Consider the following 25,406-nt stretch of genomic DNA (forward strand, 5'->3'; position numbering starts at 1 on the left):
GGTTCTTGCTCTATTTTATTTACTGGCGGTTATAAACTGGTTTATGGATGTATTAGCGCCACCTGCCGGACCGGAAAGCGGAGCAGTTGGTGGGTTGGCAGTGAATGTATTTTGTATATGGCGATGAAAACAATATAAATATTAAATCATTGATATTTACAAATGAAATATGAACATCATATACCAGAATTAAGCTGTTTAACCACTAATAATATAGTACAAAAATTATTTTTAGGTACTGTGTAATCTTATAGTAGTTTGTTTGTTGCTTTTCTCTGCTTTGTATAAACATGTTAAATTTTATTTAAAGAAATTAACAATTACCAAATTATCACATCATTGTCTTAAAAAAATGTATATATATATATGGAGGGATTGAGATTGAGGTGGTGCACACTTACCTAAATACCTAGGTGTGCACCTGGACAGTAAACTGGACTGGTCCCTGAACACGGATGTCATCTACCTGAAGGGGCAGAGCCGGCTCTTTTTCCTCAGGTTTGCACTAAAGACTGTTCTCATGTTACAGCACTTAAAAATATTTTTATTTTGGGTATTTTCTGTGGTTTATTGGTGAAGAAGCATTAATCACTACTGGGGGTATAAATAATTCAGAGAAGGATATAAGGATATATTATATTTCATATATATAATACCTACCCGGCTGCAACAAGTTATTGTAACTGCCCGTTAGCTAAGCAGCCATACCAAAACAGACCAACTAAGTTATACTCACTGTGATCCATATGTACTCATTTTCATGTTTTATCATTTTTGTTTCATATTCATATTTCTCAGTATTACATTGCTCATCACATTTATTGCTTGTTACTTATTTTACATTACTCATAATTTTACAGTTTATTCTCTACATTGTCATGTTATAGCCTGTTTTGCAAGTAGAATTAACTGACTTTTATTTATTCATCTTTCTATTTATTTATATACTTTAGGCTATTTTACTACTAATTACTATTACTGTATGTTTTTTTATTCTATGATTATTTTCTGAATTGTTTTCCTTTATTTCTTGTTATTTATTTTATTTGTACTTTTATAACTCACTTCCAAACATCTCCTCTCTTTTAGCATTTTTCTATTTTATCTTTATTATTTTGTCTTCATTTTTATTTGATTTTTAATATCTACTACAGTGTTTTTTGTTCAGGGTCCCTTTCTATTAGAGGAAGTTCAATTCAGTTCAATTTTATTTGTATTGCCCCAAATCACAACATACATTATCTCAAGGCACTTTACAAGAACACCAGTCGCTGTAGCAGCTTGTTACCATGGCGATCTGTGCAGACAATGCTCTTCCTTATAGCAGTGGCTGTAGTAGCATTTTACCAGATAAGTACATGGCAGTGCATATTGTATTTCTTTCTTATAACAGCAACTATAGCCTTTGACCAAATAGATTCATGTTTGTGAACGGGATGTGTCACTTCCTCTGTTTTCAGGCAGGTAAAATCTTTTTCATTTTCCTGACGACTCTTTCAGTTTTTTAGTGACTCAGAGATTGCTTGTTGTACAATATTTTCCTCTTAAATGTAGTAAAGTTTAATGTGTGGCAGAATTTAATGAAAATAAAAGTAAAGTACGCCGACTTCAGAAGATAAACGCCACTGATAAACAATAAAATGTAAACGACGACTGTCAATCATCGTGTTTCTCTACATCAAAGACCAAATTTATAGTAAAATTTATTTCCATTCTTGCAGAGAGCAGAAAAAAAATAAAACAATGTTTTGTCCAAAAGTCAGCAAAACTCAAAGATCACCGCCCATCCCCCACTGCAAAACTTTAGCTCAGACAGCATCTCACATTATTTGCCCAAAGAGTGGCTTTTAAAATGTGTCTTTGTTTTGAATTTTAACATGAAAAAGAAAACGTGTGTATCTGAATCTGAATTTTCAAGACACTGCACTTAAAGACGTCCGTTGAGTTTTGATCTTCTGGTGGCTTCTGTTTGCTCTCAGCAGCTTCTCCTCACACATTCATCGACAACATCAGGAACTGTGTACGGTTAAAAGAAAATAAAGTGCAGTTAAAATAAGCTCTACAACATTACAAGCTACACTGGGTTCAACCAGACAATCAGCAGGAGTCAGGTGTGACGTGAATGTGGTTTTACCTGCATCATGTTCATTCTCACTCGGCCCCTCTTGAATTTGTCCACAGCCTGAAAAGCTCCTGGTTAAGAGAGAGACAATTTAACACCAATGAATCTTTACTATGATGATTTTGAGGCACTAATGTAGTTACTGTAAACCTAGGGGAGGAATTTATTTGAACGTTTTTCGACGTACTGAACATGTTCTCCAGACGGACGATGCAGGTGAGGTAGTCGTCAAAGTCGATGTCGTACTTGTCGTCAGCAAACCTCAAGCCGACCAGCTGCAGGAGCTGGTTGTTCAGTTGCATGCCTTCACGGGAACAAAGCTGCACCGTTAGCCTTCAAACACAAATGCCACCGTACACAAGATCTACGCCCAAACCACAAATCACTTCCAAAAACCAATCAATATTATTTTTATTGGCTGTAGTGCTGTTGCTGTTACTACCATTGTTAGTTCTTGCAAGACTGTTTTTATCACCTTTACTACCACTAGTCCAGCCTCTGCTAACACTTCAACAAGTACCTTTACTATTTTCACCAATGTTAGAATAAACAATAATGAAAGGAGAAGTAACTGCTTCACAATCACATGTGAAACTGAAAAATCTGATATATTTACAATTTGCACTTAGATTTAATACTGATATTAACTGTAGTTTTTAATTTTTGTTTAGGAATTTGTTTAAATATAATGATATAATATTTTTTCTTGTATTCTTAAATATATGGAAAAAACATGGAAAATATCTTTTACAGTGTATTAAACATGGTATTCTAACTGGTGTATTTGAGAATGCACTGCAAGTATATGTACAATATGTTAAACAAATATTAGTATATTAAATCTTCATTTATAAACAATACATGTCCTGTGCATGAATGTATTAATACATGAAAATAGTCTTATATGATATGTCTGCCAATGCAAATAAAATGAAATGAAAATATAAAAAAAACAGTTGCAAAGATAAAGCGTGTTAATATTTCTGCACAAGGTTTAAACTTAAGTTTTCAGTCGACTCACCTGCAGCTTTGAGAGCGATGCGAAGCTCGTAGGACGACATCTTCCCCGACCGGTCGGTGTCAAAGGACAGGAAGAGCATCTGCAACAACAACAACAACAACATCAGAAGTTGAACCACACTCTCTAAACGTTCACCATCAGAGCTGATTTACAGTTTTACCACATGAACCAACACGTACAATCCACTTCTTCATCTTCTCCCAGAACACCTTGAACTCTTGGAACTCCAGCTTCCCTGTGTTGTCCACCTGGTTTACTGCATCAAGGAAAAACTTCAAAAGCCTCATTGCAATCAACTTATCAGCTATTTTAAAATCATACACCGTCAATCAAGCTGGTTCAACATAAAAGCACAAGTTCCTCTGCTGCCTTAAAAATGTGAGAGAACTGAACTTAGGTGGAATAATTATAGTCGCTTTTGAAGTTTAATGAACTTGTTAAAACAAGTTCATTAAACTTCAGATATCAAGTTGAATCTTACATTACAGACACAGAAAGTTTCCACCATGAATATTTTGTTTGTCTCTGAAAGAGATGAATGCAAAGTACGGAGAACTCACGTTCCTAATGGTCTGAACATAAACACTAGAAATTTTAAGTTGAATTGACTTGAAATTTAATAAAACTTACATATTTAGGTTAAGTTGATGAAAAAAGGTGAGTTGATTCCACTAAATTCCTGTGTGATGTTTTACAGTGCATTTTCTTCAAACTCTTAACCTCTAACTTAAGCAAAAAAAAAGAAAGGCAAAGTGAAGTTTATAAATACATCCTGAAATCACAAGCCTGAAGTGAGTCATTCGGTGAAGTGTGTAAGGATACGTCCATCAGGTTGATGATACTGTGGCAGGTGCTGAGACTCAGGCCGTCAAATTTGATCTCTTTTCCTGAGGACAAAGGATTAAAACAGTAGAATACAATTCAACGAAATAACTATGTCTGATAAACTAAAGCAGAGACTAAAAATAGTTATGCTTTATTTTATTATTTTAATCCTCTGTTTACTGCTATTTGTAATGTCATCCTTTTTACAGACACAATCATCCATTCCTGATTAAATAACAGTAATAATGTAGGATCCCTATGATTAAATGTGAACGCCACACGAGATCTTCTCTCGCCACCACAACTGAAGTTTTTAACAATAAGACCCTAAATGAGAGAACCAGTAACTTCTACTCTAGATTCTACACACTTCTCTAGTCCTTGCTCTCTTTAACAGCAGAAAGCTTCATGATCTCCAGAGACCGATGTCTTTTATTGAGCTGAGCAGTGAATCTGAAACACTTATGTTCTGAGGAAACAGTGAACGGTATAATCGCGTATCATCTGCATAAGCTGTGATAATACATCGTGCGTTTGCTGATATCACTTGTGGAACTTCATCCATGTCAACTTTACCAGCATTTGTTCATTTTACATGAAGCACTGACATAAAGAGGTTTTACAGCATCTAAAACATTTACTTACGTCTGCTGAGAACGCCATTGAGCATCTGCTGAAGCTCCCGGACAGAGATGGCCTTGTCCTGCACACACACCAGTGTTGAAAAGAAAAGTCATACAGGCCGATGCAAAATATACAGTAAGTTACCAAAGAAAATGGGCATCTACGACTCTCAGCTTTTTATTTCAATATAATATAATAATATCTGTTTTCAGTTCACAGTGTTTATTCTTAATTTCATATTTTTCTCCATGTTGAGAAAAATATTTTGGTTTTAGAAAATTATTCAAATCATAAAATATCAAAGCTGCATTAACAATTTTTTCAGCCACTTGGAGGCAGAATAAGTTTATAACAAGGTGAAAGACAAACACCTGTAACATATTATCACCTTGTAAAGTAAAATATTAGCAAACACTTGTTTATTTATACGTCCAACAAACAGGAGGCAACATCATCATTGATCTGGACAGGTGTTTTATGTTCACCTGATGAATGTGAGTCCAACATTCACCCTCTTTTAGCTCTAGTTTGGTCTCTACCAACAAATATGTGGCTCTTTACCAACAACACATGTTCAAACTAGTGAATACGGCAGCAGAGGAAGGAGGAAACATTGTTGGTGATAAGTGCTATTTCATAGGAACATGATACATATTCTTACTTTTATATATATATGTATATTTGTTTTCTTACCGCACCAGCCAGCTGTTCAAACAGTCTCCTCAGGCCTTTCTCCTCATCTGATTCCTCCTCTGGAGGGCTGGGCATGGGCGGCTGGTGGAAGCAACACAGCGTCAGTACGAGCGAACCTGACTGATCGATCGACAGAATGGGTGATTGATTATCAATCTACTTACGTCTGGCAGGTCAGCATCAACGTTGCTTCCCATCTCCCTGTGCGACAGAACCACAAGTCGTGGTAAAACTTCAGAGTCTTGCAGATATTTTGTTCTGACATTTGGTATTTTAAATGTTTTGCTTTTAATTTTTTTTAACAATTATTCTGTGTTACTTTTAGAACTTTATCTTAATCAGATTGAAAAAGCCCAGAGTTGAAGACTCACAAAGCTCCGGCCTTTTTCTCAGAGAAGATCCTGATGAGGAAGTCGGCCTCGTGGTGGGGCTGGAAGGTGGTGGGGACCAGCAGGTATTTCCCAGGAGGCAGTGTAAAGCGCTCTGACACCTCCCGCATGTTGATGTAGGTCCTGCTACGGGCCTTGGATGCATGGTAGCGGAAGAAATCCTTCCCCTGGTGGTCTTCCTCATTTGGAGCCTGAATGGACAAAAGATAAAATTAACTTGAGAGGAAAAAATATGATGATTAAGATATAAAAACACAACATGGTTCGTAAAGACTGACGGGTGACGGAAGTACAAGGCTAACACACACACGTTTTCGGCTTTCACAAGTAGGCCTGGGTCCATTTAGTAACTATCCTGAAGCTTTTGACCATAGTAAATGATCTTCATCAGCAGATGGAGTTGTGTGATTATTCTTCAGTTTAACCATAAATTTCACATTTTCATAAGACTTACACTTAAATAGCCTACATTCAGTGGACCACACTTTTTACACATCTGTCACATCTGTTTTGCAGCTCTGTGTACTTCCTGATATATATAGTCAACATGTTTCATGTTTCATCCTGAAAAATCTTCTCCCTCAAAACTATAAACGTTGTCTGAAGTTATCAATATTCTACAACAGAACAACATAGTTACCAGCAAATCAGATGATGAAAAATAGTAATTATTTATCTGCTTTAAGAGCTTTTTAAACCATTGATTAAAATATATGGTCAATGATTTTACAGCTGATTGAAGTCAAATCTTTGCTGTAGAGTTCAGTCTGTGGTTTCAAATAACTTCAAGTAAAGTTGTTGATAAATGTTTTCAATAAGGATCAATATTAAGCCACTTATTCTAATATAATTAATAATTGTTTTGCTGCAACGTCCAGATTTATGCTGATGACACCATCCTGTATGTTGTGATTACAGTTACAGAAAAATATAGTTTGACTAAATAAACTAAATATGTCGTTACAATAAAAAAAATAAAATAAAAAAATAAAATAAAATAAAGAAGCATCTCTGTATTTCAGTGGGAAAAATTGCATCAAACATATAATTCGTCATTAACTCAGTATACTTTCATCCATTTTGGTATAAGTTCTTCATTCATTCTTCATTACAGGCTGAGTTAATGTTTTCACATCCTTGTAGAGTTTGTTCCATTTTCACAATGTGGATATAAAGTTGCATTTTGAACTGAGTCTATTTCAATAGGAGCTAAATGAATGGGAATAGTTAAACACAACATGGAGTCCTGACCAGGAGGCTGAGAAACTTGCCTTTCCTCCGTGGCAGGAAACACTTTCACGTGCAGTAGATTTTAAACCCTGTTGTAAGTTGCTTCACAGTTTTCTGACCTCGTACACTGCGAAGCCGATGGTCTCCATGTCCAGGCCCTCCTTCCTCAGCTTCCGTCTGTTCTTCTGCATGAGGGCGATCACCACGCTGCACACGTCGTCGTCATCATCAGCGTCCTCCAGCTCCAGCTTGAACTGCGGGTTGGTCCAAAATGTGTCTGAGGATTTGAAGATGCAGAGTTTTAGAGGAAAACAAAATTTTACATTCGAACATTTTAATGCCAAAAGGCGACAAATCAAACCATCAGCCGGTCTCACCGATGTAGTTCCTGCAGCCTCCAGCGGTGGAGCCGCGAATCCAGTTTCCCTCGAACATGCTGACCTCCCAGTGGCGCTTTGTGTTGTCGGTCAGGGAGTCGGGGGTCATGTTGCAGATCTCCACCTTGTCATAGTTCCTTTTGAAGTCATCAAACTCCATCCTGGAGTCACAAACGCCATCAGTGTCAGCTCCATACATGGCACATTCACAAGAGTTCACCTTCACATTAATGTTTCAACTTGGATAATTAATGATCGTCTGCAGATTTGGAAAAGTGAATGTAATTCATTGAATAAGAGCAGACTGAGGTGCAAGACCACTGACCCTTCACTACAACACCCAGCATCTCTTTTCCCATCAGGAGAGAGATTTACTGACTGAGTGAAATTCAATATAATGAAATTTAACTCGCTCATTAAGATCAAATTAGAGGCTCCTGGACTCAGGCTGTACTTTCTTTCTACGTGGCAGCTAATGTGAAAAGTTTGGGCTCATCAGTGTGAGATATCTGACCCTTTATATTTACTCCACATGGGGTTTACTATCTGCACACAAACAACACATCTCTTCTTCTTTAGTTTGGATCAGATTCATCACGTGGACTCACCAGAATTCGCCGTCCTCTGTTGAGTTCTGTAGGATGCGAGTTTTTTCTGCTGTGTCGATATAATTCCACTCTCTGGAGCTGAGACACAGACGACACACAACAACATGTCACGACATTAACGCACAGGAATCAGGAAGAGGCAGTAACATAGATACAGACACCAGCAGGCGGCATTTGTTTTTCATCTAAGGAATTAAATCTGCTGTAAATTACATTTGGTTTATAGAAACTGATGTTATGTGTGTGATTTTAAAAGGCCTTGTAAAAAAATTTACAATGAAGGCATCTGGGATTAGGATTACTCTGGGGGACAATGGTTGCTTGAAGTGATGGTTTACATTTCTTATAGGAAAGTCAATCAAATGACCACAGAAAACACAACTACAAAAGATACCAAATAAATACAAAAGGCATAAAATGACAACATACAAACACAAAACGACTACAGACATGCAAAATAAAATACAGAAAGACACAAAACAACTACAAAGAGATGAAAAAGGACAAAAGCGACATGAACAACAACCATAAAGAGGTGCAAAACAACTATACAAAGACACAAAATGGCTACCGCAAGAGATAAAACAACTACAAAAAGCTGCAAAATGAAAACGGAGAGATGCTAAATGAAAGCAAAGAGACACTGAAAGACCTTTCTCTTTTAAAGGAGGGATGATGGTCCGTGCTCAGGGGCCTATTGTCGTCATAGTCCATCCATATGTATACTTTATATTTTTACCCCATGTGTTGTGTCCCTTTATTCTTACTTGTCACTCCAGGGGCCGTTCCACTCGACCTGACCCCAGGGGTTTCTGACCCGGATTAGCTGGACTTTCTGACCCCTGTAATTCACCTGAAAGTGAGAAAGAATGTATTTGTTTATCGTGACTGTAAGTTTTGCTATCGCTACATAGCCAACGTTAGCATTAGCAGCTGTTTACTTACTAGTCTTTGCAAGAGCTTCAGCCATGGTTGCGTTTACATGACTAGAAGTTATAACACGTCCTCTTAGCAGATACTTCTTCAGGGCAGACTGAACACTACATTGACTCGGTATCGAAAAGTGATGAGACAGTCCCACTGGGCCGGGGCAAGCTAGTTAGCTAGCTAGCATGCTAACTTCAGTAGAAGAAAAGTGATAGAAATAGAAGCAAGGTTGCTTTCCACGCTGGAGACAGATCTTAAGGGAGTAAAGGAGTGAAATTTGATGCTGAACTCAAGTTTCTTCATTTCCTTTCTTCTACTGAAGTTAGCATGCTAACCAGCTAGCCCCAGTCCGATCAGACTGTCTCGTCACTGTAGCGTCGGGTCTGCTTTGAAGAAGTAGCGCTGCTCCGAGGACGTATTATAACCTCTTATGTTGTAAATGCAACATTGGCTGAAGCTCTTGCCAAGACTAGTAAGTAAACAGCTGCTAATGCTAATGCTGGCTACGTAGCAATAGCAAAATTTACAAATAGCACCTTTTAAAAAGGTGTAATTTAATTTTCTTTGAGAATTTTTTTTTTAAATTATTTTTTCTTCTGAAACTTTCAAGTTAAAGTCAAAAAACAAAAAAACACAGGTTGCAGGTAAAAAAAAAGATTGTATTTTTGTGTCATTGTATGTTTTTCTGATGCAAATAGGTTTTAAAATCAATTTCATAAATGTGTCCTTGAGGTTTTTTGTGAGATTTCACAGGAGCAGTAATTAAACTAAACAAAGTTTTTCTCTCTTTTTTACTCATCATTATTTATTTATTTAGTCAGAAATACAAAAACATTAAAACCGTGCTGTTTCCTGGCCTCCAGCTTGTGGGTGGTGGGACTTACCTCCTCCAGGCCTGTGATGGAGTATGCGTGTCCCTTCACCAGGCCGGTGGTCGTCTTGGCCTCAGACTCTGCAGAGCTGGAGATCTGGAGAAAACCAGCCACCCAGACGTGTTTAAAACAGAAGAGCTGACTAAACCTTTCACAGGAGGGTGTAAATATGCAGCATACATTTAAATGGTATAAATATGAAGGCCTTTACATCAATAGAGCATCCCATCATGGAGCCTCTGTCCAGGGCCTTCTTCATGATCGAGAACAGGTTGCTTGGAGCGTTCTTGGTTTCGTACATTTCCCCAACGCCGCCGGTAAAATCCTCCATGGCCTCCATTGTGCTGCCGCCCTTCAGGGACTCGTAGCTGCCGTGCAGCCTGGAATAAACAAATGACAAGAAACAAGTAGTTTTAAAAGAATCTAATTCTAAGAGTTTTAAGATGGCTGTGTTTTTATGTGCATTCATGTTCCCCAGGGGATGGATGTCAGCTTTTATACCCGAACAAGATAAGGCGCTACAGCTAGGCTAGCAGCTCTGTGAGGCTGTTAAATGCTAATATGTGTGTTAGCATGCTACAATTTCCATTAGCTACCATTAATTAACACTAAACAGCTTGAGGGGGATGTCATTGGTTTTGCAGGTAAAATAGTAAATTGCTGCATTTATATGCTTCACACTTTGCCTCTTATTCAACCCTTCACACACACTGATGGCAGTGAACCACCATGCAACATGCTGGTCTGACTATAAGGAGCAACACGAGCTGGGAATCAAACGATCAGATCTGAACCACAACCGCCCCGGTACCTCACTTAATCTTAAAGCTTTAAGGTGATGGTGACGTGAAACCTTGTGTGAGCAGATATGAGTCTGAGAGGAGGTAAAGTGTTTAATTGTGTTTACTTGGCGTAGGCTTTCTCCAGGAGGGCGCTCCAGAACTCGTTGTTGGAGGCGGAGTGAAGCATGATGAGTCGATTCCTCACCGACGGCAGCCGGTCGTCCACCACCACGTCCAGCCATCTGTTGTGATGCCAGAACTGAGGGAGCAACAGAGAGCCGGTCACTAAACACTTTGTTTCTGCTCATCCTCTACCTGCAGCTCATCATTTAGGATGTGGGAGGTTCCACTAAACACACTTTGATCCTGTAAAGACACAAAGACTGAAGAGATTTCCTTCTGTTTGTGAAATGATTTGTTATTTTCTCTATAAAGACAGATGGATGGTTAACTACGGGGTCACCAGCTGTGAAATATCTTATCTGCTGCTATTGTTTTGTGTTTTGAATATTTATTGTCTAATTATACATATTATATTATTATATTATTTATCTTTTTTTAGTACTTGGTTCTGACATTTCAGTTTTTTTTTCTTTGTTCCGTCACTTTGCTGCTGCAAAACTGCAAATTTCCTCACTGTGGGACTAATAAAGGAATAACTCATCTCATCTTTAAATCTACAGTCTCTGCTCCAGCTCCTCTCTCCTACAGGCTCTACAGAGTTATTCCCGCCCGTTCTTCATTGATCTGTGATCTTTATTTGTGTCTTTTTCAGGGTAGAGTTTTGTTTCCTCCTTGTTGACGCAGACTGAAACGACTGAAGAGGCTAAAAAGACAGAAGCACGTGAGACTCCGTCTCCGCCCGGCCGGGCAGCGCACCTGGAAGTGAAAGATGCCGGCGTATCTGCGGTCGAAGTCCTGGTCGTGGGGGACGACTCGGGCCAGCGCCTCTTTTTTGAGGGTCAAGGATGCGATGGCTGCCAGGAGCCAGCAGTCCCCTGTGGTGACAGACAGGTGCATCATGGGTAAATGAGTGAGACATGCGTCCGTATGAACGACACACGCAGACAAGTGGAGCACCTACCGAGCTGTCCCTGACAAATGTCTGTCCTGTCCGCGCCGCCGACGATGAACTTCGGGTTTTCACAGATCTCCTGCAGAGAAGACGAGAAACAGGAAGAGAACAGGTTGGTCAATCAAAAAAGAAAAAGAGAGAGAGAGAGAGAGAGGGAGAGAGAGAGGAGGGAGAGAGACAGGTGAGAGGTGACAGAAGTGCCTTTGATAGGTGTGTTCACATTCCAGGCATATTAATCAGCCTGAAATCCCAGTGACTGGAACACAAGGAACACAGAGGCAGCTGAAGCATTCGCCCTGAGGAACGCCCAACACAGACATGCATAGTAACTGTAACGAACGTGACAGGTGAGTTTTACTCTGGTCAGGTGAGTTACGATGGAAATGAGCTTAAAAAAAAAAACAACTATTTTACTTGTTGAGTGGCTCAGGAGACAAAAAACAAAGGAGAGGAAATCAGTTCATGAAAAACACACGAAAGCCTCCACAAATGTCTTAACTTAAACTGAGTGAATACAAACAGATAAGAGTTCTTGACTGCGACTTCTTCTCCCACTCAGTCAGTTTTACTGCAGGTAACAGCCAGGTGTGTGGGGATAAAGTCCCACACAGGAAACTGCCCCTGCACTTGGCTCTATTTACACTGTTTCCTTGCAGAACTGGTTTTGCAGCTACAACTGAAAAAAAATACTCGATTGCCTTTGTTTTTAATAATAAAAGCAATAAATCTGACGTCAGATAAACTGTCACTTCAGTTATTTTGAACCACAACATCAGAAATGATCCTCTGTGTGTTAATGCTGCCAGCGCTCATTCAGTCACTAGTTCAGCTCGTACTGAACCAGTTTCCTTCACTGAGGATTAAGACTCGGAGACAGAGACTGAAGCCGGTTTGAATATTCACTGGGATCAGTTTTAAAACAGCTCCAGTCTGAGTGAGCGACCTCTCATCAGATGAGCAGGTCGCCCTCAGACCACAGCGTGTCTTCATTCATCTGGATTCAAGACATGAATTGATAAACTGGACAGACTCCAGGACGGCTCAAGTTTGAGACATGTTTGCTGCGTCGGGTCAAACCCTCTGAAGCGTTCTGCGTCTACATACCTTTGGCCTCTTCCATTCAATCTGCACGGGAACGCTCTGGCTGAAGAAGAGCGAGTCGGCGGCGGCAGGGAAGTCCGGATCCTCAAACAGGACCCCCCTCTGGAGACACTCCTGCCTCAGCTGCTCGAAAGACTTCCCGTCCGCCTGAGTGTCCACGGCGCGGGTCGAGCCCCGGCCGGACAGAGTGGACTGGAGGGGCATCTTCTTCTTCTTCTTCTTCTTCTTCTTCTCAGCTGAGTGGAGGAGAAGGAGACGTGAGGTGGCGTGTGATGGAGCGAGTGTCTTGCTGTGTGTGTGTGTGATGCAGGGACGGGCTGTCAGGTCGGTCGGACTGGAAGGTACACACCCTCCAGACAGAAACTGGTTTGTCCTCCCGTGGCGGTGAACCTCGCCCCTGCTGACTCTCTCTCTCTCTCTCTCTCTCTGGGCTCGGCCGGCAGGAAACAGTGACAACTCATTCCCGACGGTTCGGCAACATGGAAGAAATATTCAGCTCATTTACTTCAGTAAAAGTATAAATACTCCTGCAGGTAAGATTTTACGAAGCATGATCAAGAAAACATCCTTCAAGTATCAAAAGCAGAAATACTCGGTGCAGAGAAGTGGCCCCTGAGTGTGCAGGTCCCCCGGCTCCTCCGGGTCCCCTGACTCCTTCAGGTCCCCTGGTTCCTCCGGGTCCCCCGACTCCTCCGGGTCCCAGCTGAAGACTACAGGAGACCAGGATCTGGATGTGAGGTTCACAGAACCAGTGACGTCTTTTAAATCTCTCCCACAAACCTTTAAATTCAGACTTTTATTAGATTTTATTTTAGTTTTAGTTCCTCAGCTGCACTTAGTCACTTTCTTATTTTGTTTGGATTCATTTTTATTTATATTTGAGGTTTTCTACCCAGTTGTACTCATTTTTTTAATTTAATAAAAACACATTAAATCATATGAATTATTAAGAGATGTAAAACAGATAAAACCACTACAAACCAGCGCTGGAGGAAAACCCTGTAGTGGTCGAAACCGGTCGGTGTTTTATTCCCTTTTGGGATCTTTGTTTTGGACATTTTACTCTGACATGTTCTGACAAAATAAAAGCATTTTAATCACAACCTTGATTCTGTGCGAGTTTTCCTGAAGAAAAACCACAGCAGCTTCTACCGAGATGAGCTACAGCTACAAACATCTCTTTGTGGGGGGGGGGGTCTCTTACACGTTATAAACCCGTCCATGGATACAGATGATGGATATCCTCCCCCTCCCTCTGGTCCTCGGAGCAGTGAACACGGGGGCGGGGTGTGCCACCTCCCTGCCAGTCTGACCCACAACATCCACATTCCTGCTGCACAGTCACCGGATTCCTCACGTCTGCAGAGGAGTGTGGATTTACTCACAGCCGTGGGTTCACTTCTACGTCTGTGATCTCTGGCGGCGGCGTGGACATCAGGAGAACCGGACGTTTCCCCGGTGGACCTCTACACTCACTGTTGTAGAAAACTGTCAAACAGAGATGGGACCTATAGAGGAGCTCCACACTGAGGACTCTTTGTTTCTTTGTGGTTGTTTGCGTCTTTTAACTGAGCTCTAAAACTTTCACTGTCTTGTCTTTTTCCACCCTGTTCCCTGTGATGGAGAGAAACCGTTTTTGATGCTTAAACATCTTCGTAATTGATCTTGTTTTACCACATGAATAAGGCCGTGGCCAAATCTAATCATCGCAGAGATGGAGGGTAACACAGATGAAACAATCTTACCAAAGCTGTACTGTCCAAATATCTGATTTAGAATGATTTTCTTCTTTATGAGGAATAATTATCCTAAAAAACCTTGAAATTAACATTTTACAACATATTTAAAGCTCCTCCAGTGTAAAGGTCTGTGTCCATGTGTAGTGTGATTATAGATCAGGTCTAGCTTCTATATTAATACTGTGAAAGTATCAAAGCCTCAGTCCACAGAGAAATGCACACAGCCTGTATTCAGAAACTGAGCCTTAAAACCAGCCGTCAGGACTTCTGGAACTTTGTGATGTCACAACAAAGCAGTCACCGCTCTCAGCCACGCCCCCAAGCCTCTTGGTCTTAAAAGCACCCTTTAAACTTTAGTATCTTAAAGCAGGACATACGCTGCACCACCCCCTGTTGTTACTGGGCTCTGAAGTTAGCAGTTTCTCTTTGTTTCTAGTGTTTATGCTAAGCTAGGCTAACACACCCTGGACCTCTCTGTGCTAGATACACAGGGATGAAACTGATGTTCTTCTTCTCATTGTACCTTCAGTCTTGAGACATAAATAGTGATAAAGCAGCTGCAACTCAAGAATATACTGCAGAGTTTAACATTCTGCACAGAATACTCCAGCCAATCAGAAGAGAGGAGGCTCTGAGCCTCTCTTCTGATTGGCTGACTGTTTTCTGAGTTAGCCAATAAAAATATAGCAGATTTCAGGTAATAACACTCAGAGAAACCAAATCCTGCAAGGTTTGGATGGTGGGTCCAGGTGGGCGGGGCTTGGTGACTGCTTTGTTGTGACATCACAAAGTTCCAGAAGTCCTGACGGCTGGTTTTAAGGCTCAGTTTCTGAATACAGGCTGTGTGCATTTCTCTGTGGACTGAGGCTTTGATACTTTCACAGTATTAATATAGAAGCTAGAGCTGATCTATAATCACACTACACATGGACACAGACCTTTACACTGGAGGAGCTTTAAGTATTTTCTCTACTTTTTCATTTTCTATTTAGGTACAAATTATTCTTTTGCAGATTCGATATTTTTATCCAACAGGAACAATATTTTCCAATAGTCACATTTCATATGCTGCTTTTTTATTGATAATTAAACTTGTGCATGACAGCAGAGTGAACAGTCTTCGATCACCAAGGCACCAGACCCAGAACTTTACGCTTTTTAAATCATCAGCTACAAGAAGAAACTGAGGAATTCTTTAACACTGATGTCTAGTGAAGACATTTTGGTAATGTGAAAACACCACCAGGGACAGAAGGTCATTTCTCTAGAAAAGAATATCTAAACCAGTTTTTGAAGACTGAAACTTAAGGATTACAAAAAATAAAACATATTTAACCTTGCTGCTTTTCTATGACGATAACTAATGAGGAAAACAAAAACCTGACTCCTGGGCAGGTGCTGACATTGAAGGAAGGAAACCACAGTCTGAACGGTGACCACATTCTCAAACACACACCTGGAGACATTCAACCTTTTCTCCCAAACACAAACGTCTGTAGCTACTGCTCTGCTTTCTCTTGTGCAGTTCCCGTCACCAGCAGCAGGTTGCAGGCCATGAACTGGACGTTCAGCACGTTGCTAGTGTTTCCAGTGTAAAGTCCCACCAACTCGCTGGACGAGCCGTCAGCCGGCATCCCGCCGTGGGAGTTACGGATGTCCCACACCCGGACTGAGTTGTCCATAGACGAAGACGCCACCAGGCTGCTGTCCGGGCTGAAAGACAAGCTGGTGACGCTGTCCGTGTGTCCCCGCAAGTCTTTGAACAACGTCCCTGACGCCAAGTCCCACAGCTTCACCCGCTGGTCCTCACCGGCAGACGCCAGGTACTTCCCGTTAGGTGAGAAGGCGAGCGACAGCACCGGGCCGCGGTGGCCAGTGAAGAGGCGAACAGACGCCCCCTGCTGGGTGCTCCACAGCCGGACGGTTTTGTCCGTGGAGCCGGTGGCCAGGTAGTTGGAGTTGGGGTGGAACTTGACGCAGTCGACGTCGGCGAGATGGCCGGCGTAGAGCCGCAGCGAGTAGGTGCGGGAGAACGTCCAGAGGCGGGCGGTGCGGTCATGGGAGCCGCTGGCAAAGTAAAGGCTGCAGGGGCTGACGTCCACGTCCCACACCGGGTAGGCGTGGCCCTGGTACAGCACCGTGTTGGTGAAGCTGCCCAGGTCCCAGTAACGTATGGTCGTGTCCTCGGAGCAGGAGAGCAGCCCGGAGCTGTCCGTCAGGAAGGAAGTGCGAAACACCGGGCCGCTGTGACCTCGCAGCGTCTTTATCTCGCTGCCTGAGCCGTCCTCCTCGTCCACCTGAGGAGACACAAGAGGAAACAGTCACCTGACGTCACCTGTCCCGACTCCACACGGTTCATCCTGTCTCTTGAAAATGTTTGAATGAGTTTCAATTATGGGAAGAAAATATCAATTCAATCAATTACAGCTTTTATTCAAATTATATTAATTATCTGTTAATTGATTATTTTCTAACTAACTGTTTCATCCGTCAAAAAATTGTGATAATCACATTTATTCACACTGAAGAAGCTGAAACAAGAGAATTCAGGCTTCTTTTCATTTACAGATAATCAAAGTGATTCATCAATTAGCAAAAAGTCGCAGATTAATTTTCTGTAGATTGATGAATTGATTAATTGGCTGATGGTTGCAGCTTTAATCAGTTAACTAATTAATGTATATAAATAAATAATCAATGGAAACACTGATGCTGATCAGACAATAAGTAATGTTATGACATCACTTCTGTTAACATGTAACAGACACTCTCCATTATGCAGCCTGTAAATTCTGAAGGAATTAAAACCCTAAACTTCACAAATACATTAATTGATTATTTAAAAGGAATCAATAATGTGAGTAAAGCTTCTGTGGGTCAAACTTTTCAAATCTGAGGGTTTGATCCTTTTAACTGTTTCGTATCTGAGGGTTCAGAACTTTTATTCTGACAGAACTGGAGATCTAAAGGCGTCACTCTGGGCTCCGGGAACCTGACAATGTTTTTCTATATTTTATGAAACAAAAGAATGATTGTGAAAAATGAAAAAAAAAAAAGAAGCCGTGATGAGATGTGTCCAATCACAAACTGTAAAAACAAGGAGAACGCCACAGTGAACCCGCTGCGACCTCTACTTCCACGTTCACTGCTCCATAACCAAATACATTCACCCCTCCCCTCACCTCCTCCTCCAGCACGTCGCAGGCCAGGTGGATGCGCGACACGTCGGCCTGATGCGGCCTGGCCTTCAGCTTTCTGGCTCGGAGGCTCCACAGCTTCACCGTGGAGCTGTCGAAGCCGGCGGCCAGCAGCCGGCTGTCGGCCGAGACCTCGGCGGTGTTCAGCATCTGCTCCGTGTGGTGGAAGGCGTAAAAGCACACGGTGGTGAGCGAGGGGGGGCCCTCACGGACTTTCTTGATGCAGTCCTGCAGAGCCTCCAGGGCCGCCTCGCTCTGCGGGATCCCTGCGGGGACCTCCACCCCCTCCCCGCCCTCCGCCCCGTCCACTCCCGCCCAGGTCGAGGTGGAGTTTGGGGTGGCGGTCGCCCCACTGGCAGTTCCGTACAGCTGGTAGTCCGTACGCCTGGAGGCGGTGACCTCCACCTGCAGGTGTGTGCTGAGGGCCCTGCAGAGGGCGCTGTTGTCCTCGCTCTGCAGGTAACGCAGCAGGTAGCTGTAGGCCGGCTCCGTCAGGTGAACCACGTACTTGTGCTCCAGGAAAGCACTCAGCTTGGGATTGGCTGCAACGTCCTGAGCGGTGAGAACATGGCGGAGCTGCTCTATGATGGCACGCTGCTCGCTGTCCTGAAGAAAGGCACTGTGGAAACGACTGTAGAAACCGTCTACTGCCCCCTTCAGGCCACAGCGCACCATGTCCAGGTGGAGGTAGATGAAGAGCGGGTAGAGGACGCTGCTCACCTCCTTCGCCCAGGATATTTCTGTTTCTAATTTCGTGGAAATAAAACATATCCTTGTGTCAATAAAAACAAGCTCATGTAGCATCTAAAAAGGAAACATGATTTGATGGATAACTATTTCCAAAACAACTTAGAGCAGATATTCTAACTGGCACAACAGACAGCTGCAGGGACGTGCACGTCGTACCTGAGAGAAAGGAGCGCAGCCTGGAGTACTGAGCCTCATACTGCTGCGGATCCGCCTGGCAGGGAGCAGCAGAGACGATGTTGGCACAACCCGACTCTGTCTGCACTGCTCCGAGAGACAGAGAGAGAGAGAGAGAGAGAGAGAGAGAGTGTAAAGTAAAATATTCTTCTGATCCTGTTCATCTTCTTTTTAAAGAAATCACAAAACAACCCTGAGGAAGACGCTGTAGAGCTGCAACACTGGAAACGTTTACAGAAAACGTGTCCTGTAATCATTGTTCCAACATCATACAACAAAAGGAATTTGCAAATTTAAAGTCGAGAGATACATAAAAATAAACACTTCATTCATTTCAATTCCACACGTGTTGTGTACCACCTCTCCTGTCCTTGTGGCTGAAAATCCTTTGTAACTAATGAACAGCTTTGTTAGTCTCATAAGCATCATTCACACTGGAACTGTGTCCGTTATTGTTGGCAGATTTTCACATTCATGGAACTATAGCTTATTAATATCATTATTATTAGTAGTAGTACATTCAATGTTGGCAGCATTTTAATGTAGCTCATAGTCGTAGTATTTTATGACCTGTTGGTTCGTTCAAAGAACGTAAATGTACAAACAACTTTCACTGGATTAACTTAGATACTGAAGTAAAGGTAAAATCATGATGGGACGTTCTGGAGTTATAAGGGAAGTAAGATGATTTCTAAGCAGGTTTGTGGATGTTTGTTCATGATTGACGTCGGAGAAAACGATACCCTCAGAAAGTGTGAGTCACACTGAATCAGAAAATATGAGTATCATGTCTGTGTGTACAGAAGTGACTGAGTTATGACTCTGGTTTTTGGCAGACAGCTGCGACCAGGTGCTAAAGGTATAACTGAATTGCCTCCATGAGCTGGAAACACCTGAAGGTGGAATCTGCCCTGATGGTAGTAAAAGCAGCCCAAATTATAACAACCCATCCAAATCAGTATTTACCTGTTAATTAAAGAAAAAGAAACCCAACTGAACCCAAAATGTTCTGTGTGTAGCTGCATGCATCAGGTGCTCCACCACCTTCACCTGTCCTGTGCAGCTGGCTCACCTGTGAGGCTGGCAGCCATCTCTTCGGCCGACTGGAACAGTTTGGCTCCTTTCAGGGAGCCGTCGGTGTCCACATACTGCCTCCTCTTCAGGTACTGAGCCACGGCATACTGGATCTGCTCGGTGCGAACCCGCTTCATGACCTGAAAACCACGACAACAACAAAAAACCGTGCAGCGTCACACACCTGACGTTTGCGTTCAGAGAAGACACCTGTACGTCACTTTCTCTCTCGTCAGAGATCATTGGGAGCACGAACTGTGAAAGTCGGGGAGTTTACAGGTAGATAGGATGTTGTAAAAGACGGTGCATCTCTTTTTAAGAACTTAAACTCCAGTTAATTCTGTCCATGGTAACTTTACCCTCCTGGGCGCAGCATCTTCCCAGTAGCTAACTACCTAGCGAAGCGGCGAGCTAACGTGTTTACTGGGGCAAAGAAACGCCGTAAACGCCCAGACTGACGCTCTAAATGTGGATGTTGGATCATCTGTAAGCCTGAAACAACTGGAGCCGTGGACTAATCCTGTCTAAAGCTGCCAGTTTTCCATATTAGCAGAGGGTGCCTGAGCGGAGCTAGCCGGCTAACTTAGCGCCTAGCAGCGGGCCTGGCGGCTCCGGGCTTTTTAGCGGGACCGATCCGGGCCCGTGGCTTCGTCGGTTGGAAATGTTTACTCACTGCATATCGGGCCGTGCTTCTCCGTCCTTGGTTACTATACACAGGAAGACGAAGTTATAACGCAGCTCAATCTACGCCGCTGCTCGTTTTTGCAACTCCATCGTGGTCGTCCGCCCCCCTCCCGCTCAGCCGCCATCGAGTAGCGCAGGGATCTTCTACTTAGGCCTGGTTTCGCGTTATCGAACGATCGATGACCGACTACTACTGCCTGTATTTTTTGTTTGTTTTTTGTTTTGTTTTTTAATTGATAAACAGTATAAAGGAGGACAGTATACAAAACAAACAACAAAAGCAACAGTGAGTATACAGGGGTACAGTAAAGAAAATAAATAAAAGAAGCACCAGGGGTAAATAACATACATTACATAAAAATATTAAAAGACATACATAAGAAGTTCTATATAATTTTCTGTTTCCTTCAGGAAAGCAATGAAAGATGGTTTTTGGTTCGTGAATTTACTTTTGTGGATGAAACATTTTGCCAATATTATTAATAAATGTATTATGAAAAAATATTTGTCGTTTTTTGGAGGGTGTCTAAAGAAACCAAGCACGATGTTCACTCGTTATAGAGCAAAGTCTTTGAAAACACGGTCAGTAATGAAGTCTTGCCATAGTTTCTTGGTGTGAGAACAATGCCGAAATAAATAAGGACCTGCTTATGGAATTCAGATAGTTTCACAGGGAGTGTATCTATATTATAATTACAACTTAGAATAAAGCTTAAGCCAACAAAGCGAGAGAAAATGTACTGAGGAATAAAATTCCATAGTGAAAAGGGTTTTTTTTGACTCTGACCCAATTCATCTTAAAGGTATGATTTAGGGTAGTGAAGTTCAGGAAGTTAAACCCTCCAGATTCATAATTATTCATAACAACACTTTTTCTGATAGAATGTATACGATGCTTCCAGATGAAGTTAAAGAGCATCTGATCAATAGTTTTATTAATCTTACTGTCAATATGTAATTAAAGAGCTGCATATTGGGTAACAATTCACATTTTTTTATGTTCAAGCATAGGCCTGCAGCTTTAGAAAAGTTGTTAATTATATTGAGGGCAACTGGTGTCTGATTTGCATCTCTTAAAAAAAGGGTGGTATCATCAGCCAGCTGACTTATAATGATATCCCTACGAGCGATGGAGATGCCTTGTATGTTACTCTTAATTATATGGGTTGCAAGAACTTGTCTGCAGAGCAAAGACAGAAAGGTGAGATCAGACATCCCTGGTGAATTCCCCGTTTCAGGTCAAATCTGGGAGTCGTGCCGTGTTTCATTTTAATTGAACTATTTCCATTAGCGTACAAAGCTTTAATGGCCTGACAGAAAAAATCTCCAAAGCCAAATTTTTCTAGGGAGTAAAAGATGAAGTGATGTTCTATTGTATCAAAGGCCTTGTAGAAATCTAGAAATAGCATTTAGCCATGTTCAGATATCAATTCAGAATAATCCAGTGTGTCCAACACAAGTCTGATATTATTAGAAATATGTCTGTTTCTCATAATGCCTGATTGTGTCTCATCGATAATTGTGTCTAAGACCACTTTAATTCTTTTTGCAAGTATGACAGCGATAATTTTATAATCATCACTGTGATGACAAAACAGAAAGAGGTAACATCTTTGAAAAGTGCAGTGAAGAATTACAAACAGATTGACATTAAATAATGCACATAAATACAATATATACTGTATGTGTTACACACAGACACATTTTACATTCAAGAAATACATAGAAAAATATCTTTTATAATTTCTTTTATAAAAAAATAATTTGACAGACAACTGATACAAGTTGAGCTCATGTAAGAATAAGTCCCATCATCACTTTAAGTTGTACATATATTTACACTGATACATAAAGTGTGCCATATAAAATATACAGTATGCTATAACAAAACCACATGATGAGTGGAGTCCTTTACTCAGGACAGTAAAAAAATGTTTTAAAAGATCTGTTGAAAAACAAACATAATGTGACAGCGTTTAGCTTCTGCCTGAGTCTTGGATCATCACAGTTTCATATAAATGCTATAAACATTTCTCCAGTTTTCTCGCACCAGGTGTTAGAGTCTGGTCTTCTGTGCAAGGTTCATCCAACAGTTTCTTACTTTTGTTTCAGTTTAACTTCAGCTGTGCAGAAAGAAACGGATCCACCTCACAGAAGATGTCGATCAAAAGTCTACAGGCTGGATTTCCCTTCCTTAGCACCATGTCGATCAGGCCTTCTGCTTTGTCTGCTCTGGGCAATGCTGGGATCGACTCCTTTTCCCTTTCGTTTATGACCCTCTTTTGCAGAAGCACATCCATCAGGTCTTTTAGAACAGAAGTGGACACTCTGGCAATAAACTCTGCCCGAGCAGAGAACAGCTCCTCCTCGTCCTCCCCTCTGCTTGGTAGATTTTTCCCACTTGGATCACGACCTGGAAGATAAGTTACTTTAATTGGATGGCTAGAAATCAATTTCAACATTTTTAGTGCAGAGCGTTGTGTAATCCTTTTCGGGAACTCTGCATTTGATCCATGATTTATTGATTAAATAAAGTTAGAGAGGTGCATATTCAGAGATTTAAGACAGGAATTAGACCTGATGAGATAGAGCACATTCACTAGGTTTTCTGACTGTCTTTCAACAGTGTATCTCACCTCCTTCTTCAACTGGGACGGGGGGCGAGGCTGGTTCACTGGCTGGGGGTTGGGGAGCTGAACTTGAGGCTGGTTTTAAATCTGAACCAGAAACAAATGGCAAGACAGTGAAGTGTACAGTTGGATTTTCTGCAGGAAACTAAATAGCATTTAGCATCTATCTATAACCCTGTTCAAGGCACAGGTCCTGCGCCCCGGTGACAAACATCAATTGTTACATGCAGAACAAAAGAAGAATTGTGTGAATTAAACGAGTCATAAATGTTCAAATGTGTGAATGAGTAATTAATTAAGCCTTCTGTACCAGTTAGTTCAACAGGATACTCCCAGACGTGTTTCTTCTCTTGGTCTTGGACTTTCACCATCGCCCCCTCTTTGCTTGGACTTAGCCGAATCTCAAAAGTTGGGTGGTAATTTGGTCCATAGTTGAAGTCAAATACTGCAAAGTAAATCATTAACAATGTCTCATGGTTACTTCACCATATATTAAGTGACTATATAAAGTTAAAGCTGTACTAATAGAATTTTCTATATATTTTTTTATATTAACGATGAACTAAATGGCTGTGCAAACTGAAAAGTGTTGGTCACCTGACTCACCTCAGCTCTACTGATCTTTTTAGCTTCTTTAAGCTCATTGTTTTAATTGATCGTGAATGTCCGTGACTGACTGAGTGATCATAATTCCATTATTGGTCACCTGAATGTGTGACTGAGTTGGAGTTTCTTCATTGGCCGTTTTTCTTTCAAAATGAATCAGTGCAAGTGGTTTCTATCAGTGGGAAGTTTACAGTCTGCAGTGTTGCCAACTTAGAGCATTAGTCGCTAGATTTAGAAACTTTTTGGCTCGACTTTTTCACATCAAGGACACCTAAAATGACACTATCTAGAACATGGACCCCAAATTGATAAGATTTTGTCCCAGGATGCCCCATCTGATAAGTAAGTGTTTGAACCCATAAGTAACACAATGACATCCTGTCATTATGGTGGACAGTGGCGTTTTACAGCTTTTTAGCTTACAACAACTGCTGCTGCTGCTGCTGCTAGAAACAAGGTTGACAAGTGGAGAGTTGTCACCTTCAAAACCAAAATAAAAACCCAAAACAAGTTAAACAGCTCGGAGGAGCTGAGGGAAATTGCAGAGTTGGGTGATATTTCTCCTGTGGGTTTGTCTCTGAAACCCCTCCACAGAAATACCTTGTTAGTTTAAAAACCATTGGTGCAGCTTTCAGTACATTATTGCATTTTGGGATATTCTGTGTGAGCTACACTAAACTATCTAATCAGAAAAGCATTTGCCAAGAATTTCATATAATACTCAGGATACCTATTTCATTTACTTTATCAACTACTAACAGACAATTGTATTTGACATACTCACTGAAGGTACTATATAGGCCTCAGGACAGTCCAGACTGTACGTTTGGCCCCTAATGAGGTGACAGAAGGAAGGGGCCACAATGTACTCAGCTTCGTCCAGTTGCCCTTTCACCTTCAGGAGCATTGGAACATTAGACAGTGGCTTCATTATCCCAATTATATCAAATTAATTATAGCATAACAAACTTACAGGAACTATATAGAGAGAAGTGATGTGTCACTGACTGATAAAGTAATTACAAAAGCTTTTACCTCCTGCACCGGGACGTCATCTGGCAGCAGAAACACATTGAGTTTTCGGGTTTGTCTTTTGTACGTCGGTTGTCGAAACAGCAGAACTTGGCCCCTAATTTGTTTCCTGATGTTTAGAAACCATTTAATGATATCCCATACCAAGCCAAAGGCAGAGAGGTGAGGGATGTCCACAATCACATGGGTGTCTGTTATTTCCCGCGGCTTAAGGATGCTCATTCCATCATCACTGATGTGGACAACAGACAGGGCCTCAGAGAGCGATGCTGTGAACACAAAGAGCCGTCAGCACGAAAAACTCCTTCCACTCTGTGGTTTTAACTAATTATTTCTCATTACTGTGCATATTTACCAAGTTCTGTTTCACAGTGTGGGAAGTGCAGCTGAGAGACAGCGTCCTCAGAACACTTGATGTCAAACAGCAGACCTGCTGCCGTCTTTCCAGCTGAGCGGAGGAGTTCCTGATCCCAGCGGACGACCTTGTATGTCAGCTTCCCCGCCCCAGTCATCCTAAACGCCAGTTTAGTCAAATCACACTGGAACACACCTGGACATGGGCCCCAGAACCTGTATGCCGGAGAAATGAAGCTTATCGTAGGTTCAATCAGGAAGACAATCTTTACGCCTCATTTTCATTCACAACCTTTTCTCTTTCTCATATTTCGCCACGATCTCAATCAGCCAATCATGTCGTTGTCAAACTTTAAATCTGCTCTCTCCTGCTGTCAGCTGTCCTTTCAGGCAGACTGCTGCGACCCTCCTCCTCCCCTTTCACCTTCCAGCGTCATGTCCAGCGCCTAGCTTGAAGCCATTTCTCTACTCTAATATTCTGAGTCTCTCCTGGTTGAATTGTTTTATCACCTACATGCAG

At 41.6% G+C, this 25,406-nt stretch overlaps 3 protein-coding genes across 3 annotated transcripts; all 3 read right to left on the reverse strand.

Annotated features, from left to right (window-relative positions):
* Window positions 1–1,686: 1,686 nt before the first annotated feature.
* Window positions 1,687–12,930, reverse strand: capn9 (calpain 9). The gene is made up of 20 exons (XM_022767657.1): window positions 12,650–12,930; window positions 11,555–11,624; window positions 11,350–11,468; window positions 10,596–10,729; window positions 9,900–10,068; window positions 9,701–9,784; window positions 8,657–8,742; window positions 7,890–7,967; window positions 7,282–7,442; window positions 7,024–7,181; window positions 5,657–5,865; window positions 5,450–5,486; window positions 5,286–5,366; window positions 4,614–4,671; window positions 3,966–4,030; window positions 3,323–3,391; window positions 3,144–3,222; window positions 2,310–2,426; window positions 2,135–2,193; window positions 1,687–2,016 (listed from the first exon to the last, which is right to left on the reverse strand). Exons 1-20 carry the CDS (start codon window positions 12,848–12,850, stop codon window positions 1,990–1,992), a joined length of 2,061 nt encoding a protein of 686 aa, XP_022623378.1. The 5' UTR covers window positions 12,851–12,930; the 3' UTR covers window positions 1,687–1,989.
* Window positions 12,931–15,362: 2,432 nt separating this feature from the next.
* taf5l (TATA-box binding protein associated factor 5 like) lies at window positions 15,363–20,395 on the reverse strand. Its single transcript, XM_022767673.1, has 5 exons — window positions 20,254–20,395; window positions 19,579–19,720; window positions 18,489–18,593; window positions 17,568–18,328; window positions 15,363–16,682 (listed from the first exon to the last, which is right to left on the reverse strand). Exons 2-5 carry the CDS (start codon window positions 19,715–19,717, stop codon window positions 15,885–15,887), a joined length of 1,803 nt encoding a protein of 600 aa, XP_022623394.1. The 5' UTR covers window positions 19,718–19,720; window positions 20,254–20,395; the 3' UTR covers window positions 15,363–15,884.
* A 1,602-nt stretch (window positions 20,396–21,997) lies between these two features.
* Window positions 21,998–25,082, reverse strand: LOC111238274. Its single transcript, XM_022767705.1, has 6 exons — window positions 24,888–25,082; window positions 24,536–24,801; window positions 24,285–24,395; window positions 23,205–23,346; window positions 22,901–22,981; window positions 21,998–22,677 (listed from the first exon to the last, which is right to left on the reverse strand). The coding sequence occupies exons 1-6, from the start codon at window positions 25,042–25,044 to the stop codon at window positions 22,373–22,375; spliced, it is 1,062 nt and encodes a 353-aa protein (XP_022623426.1). The 5' UTR covers window positions 25,045–25,082; the 3' UTR covers window positions 21,998–22,372.
* Between the last annotated feature and the right edge of the window lie 324 nt (window positions 25,083–25,406).

Source organism: Seriola dumerili, unplaced genomic scaffold (assembly GCF_002260705.1).
Source record: "Seriola dumerili isolate Sdu_G_001 unplaced genomic scaffold, Sdu_1.0 BDQW01001246.1, whole genome shotgun sequence".
Classification (NCBI taxonomy): Eukaryota; Metazoa; Chordata; class Actinopteri; order Carangiformes; family Carangidae; genus Seriola; species Seriola dumerili.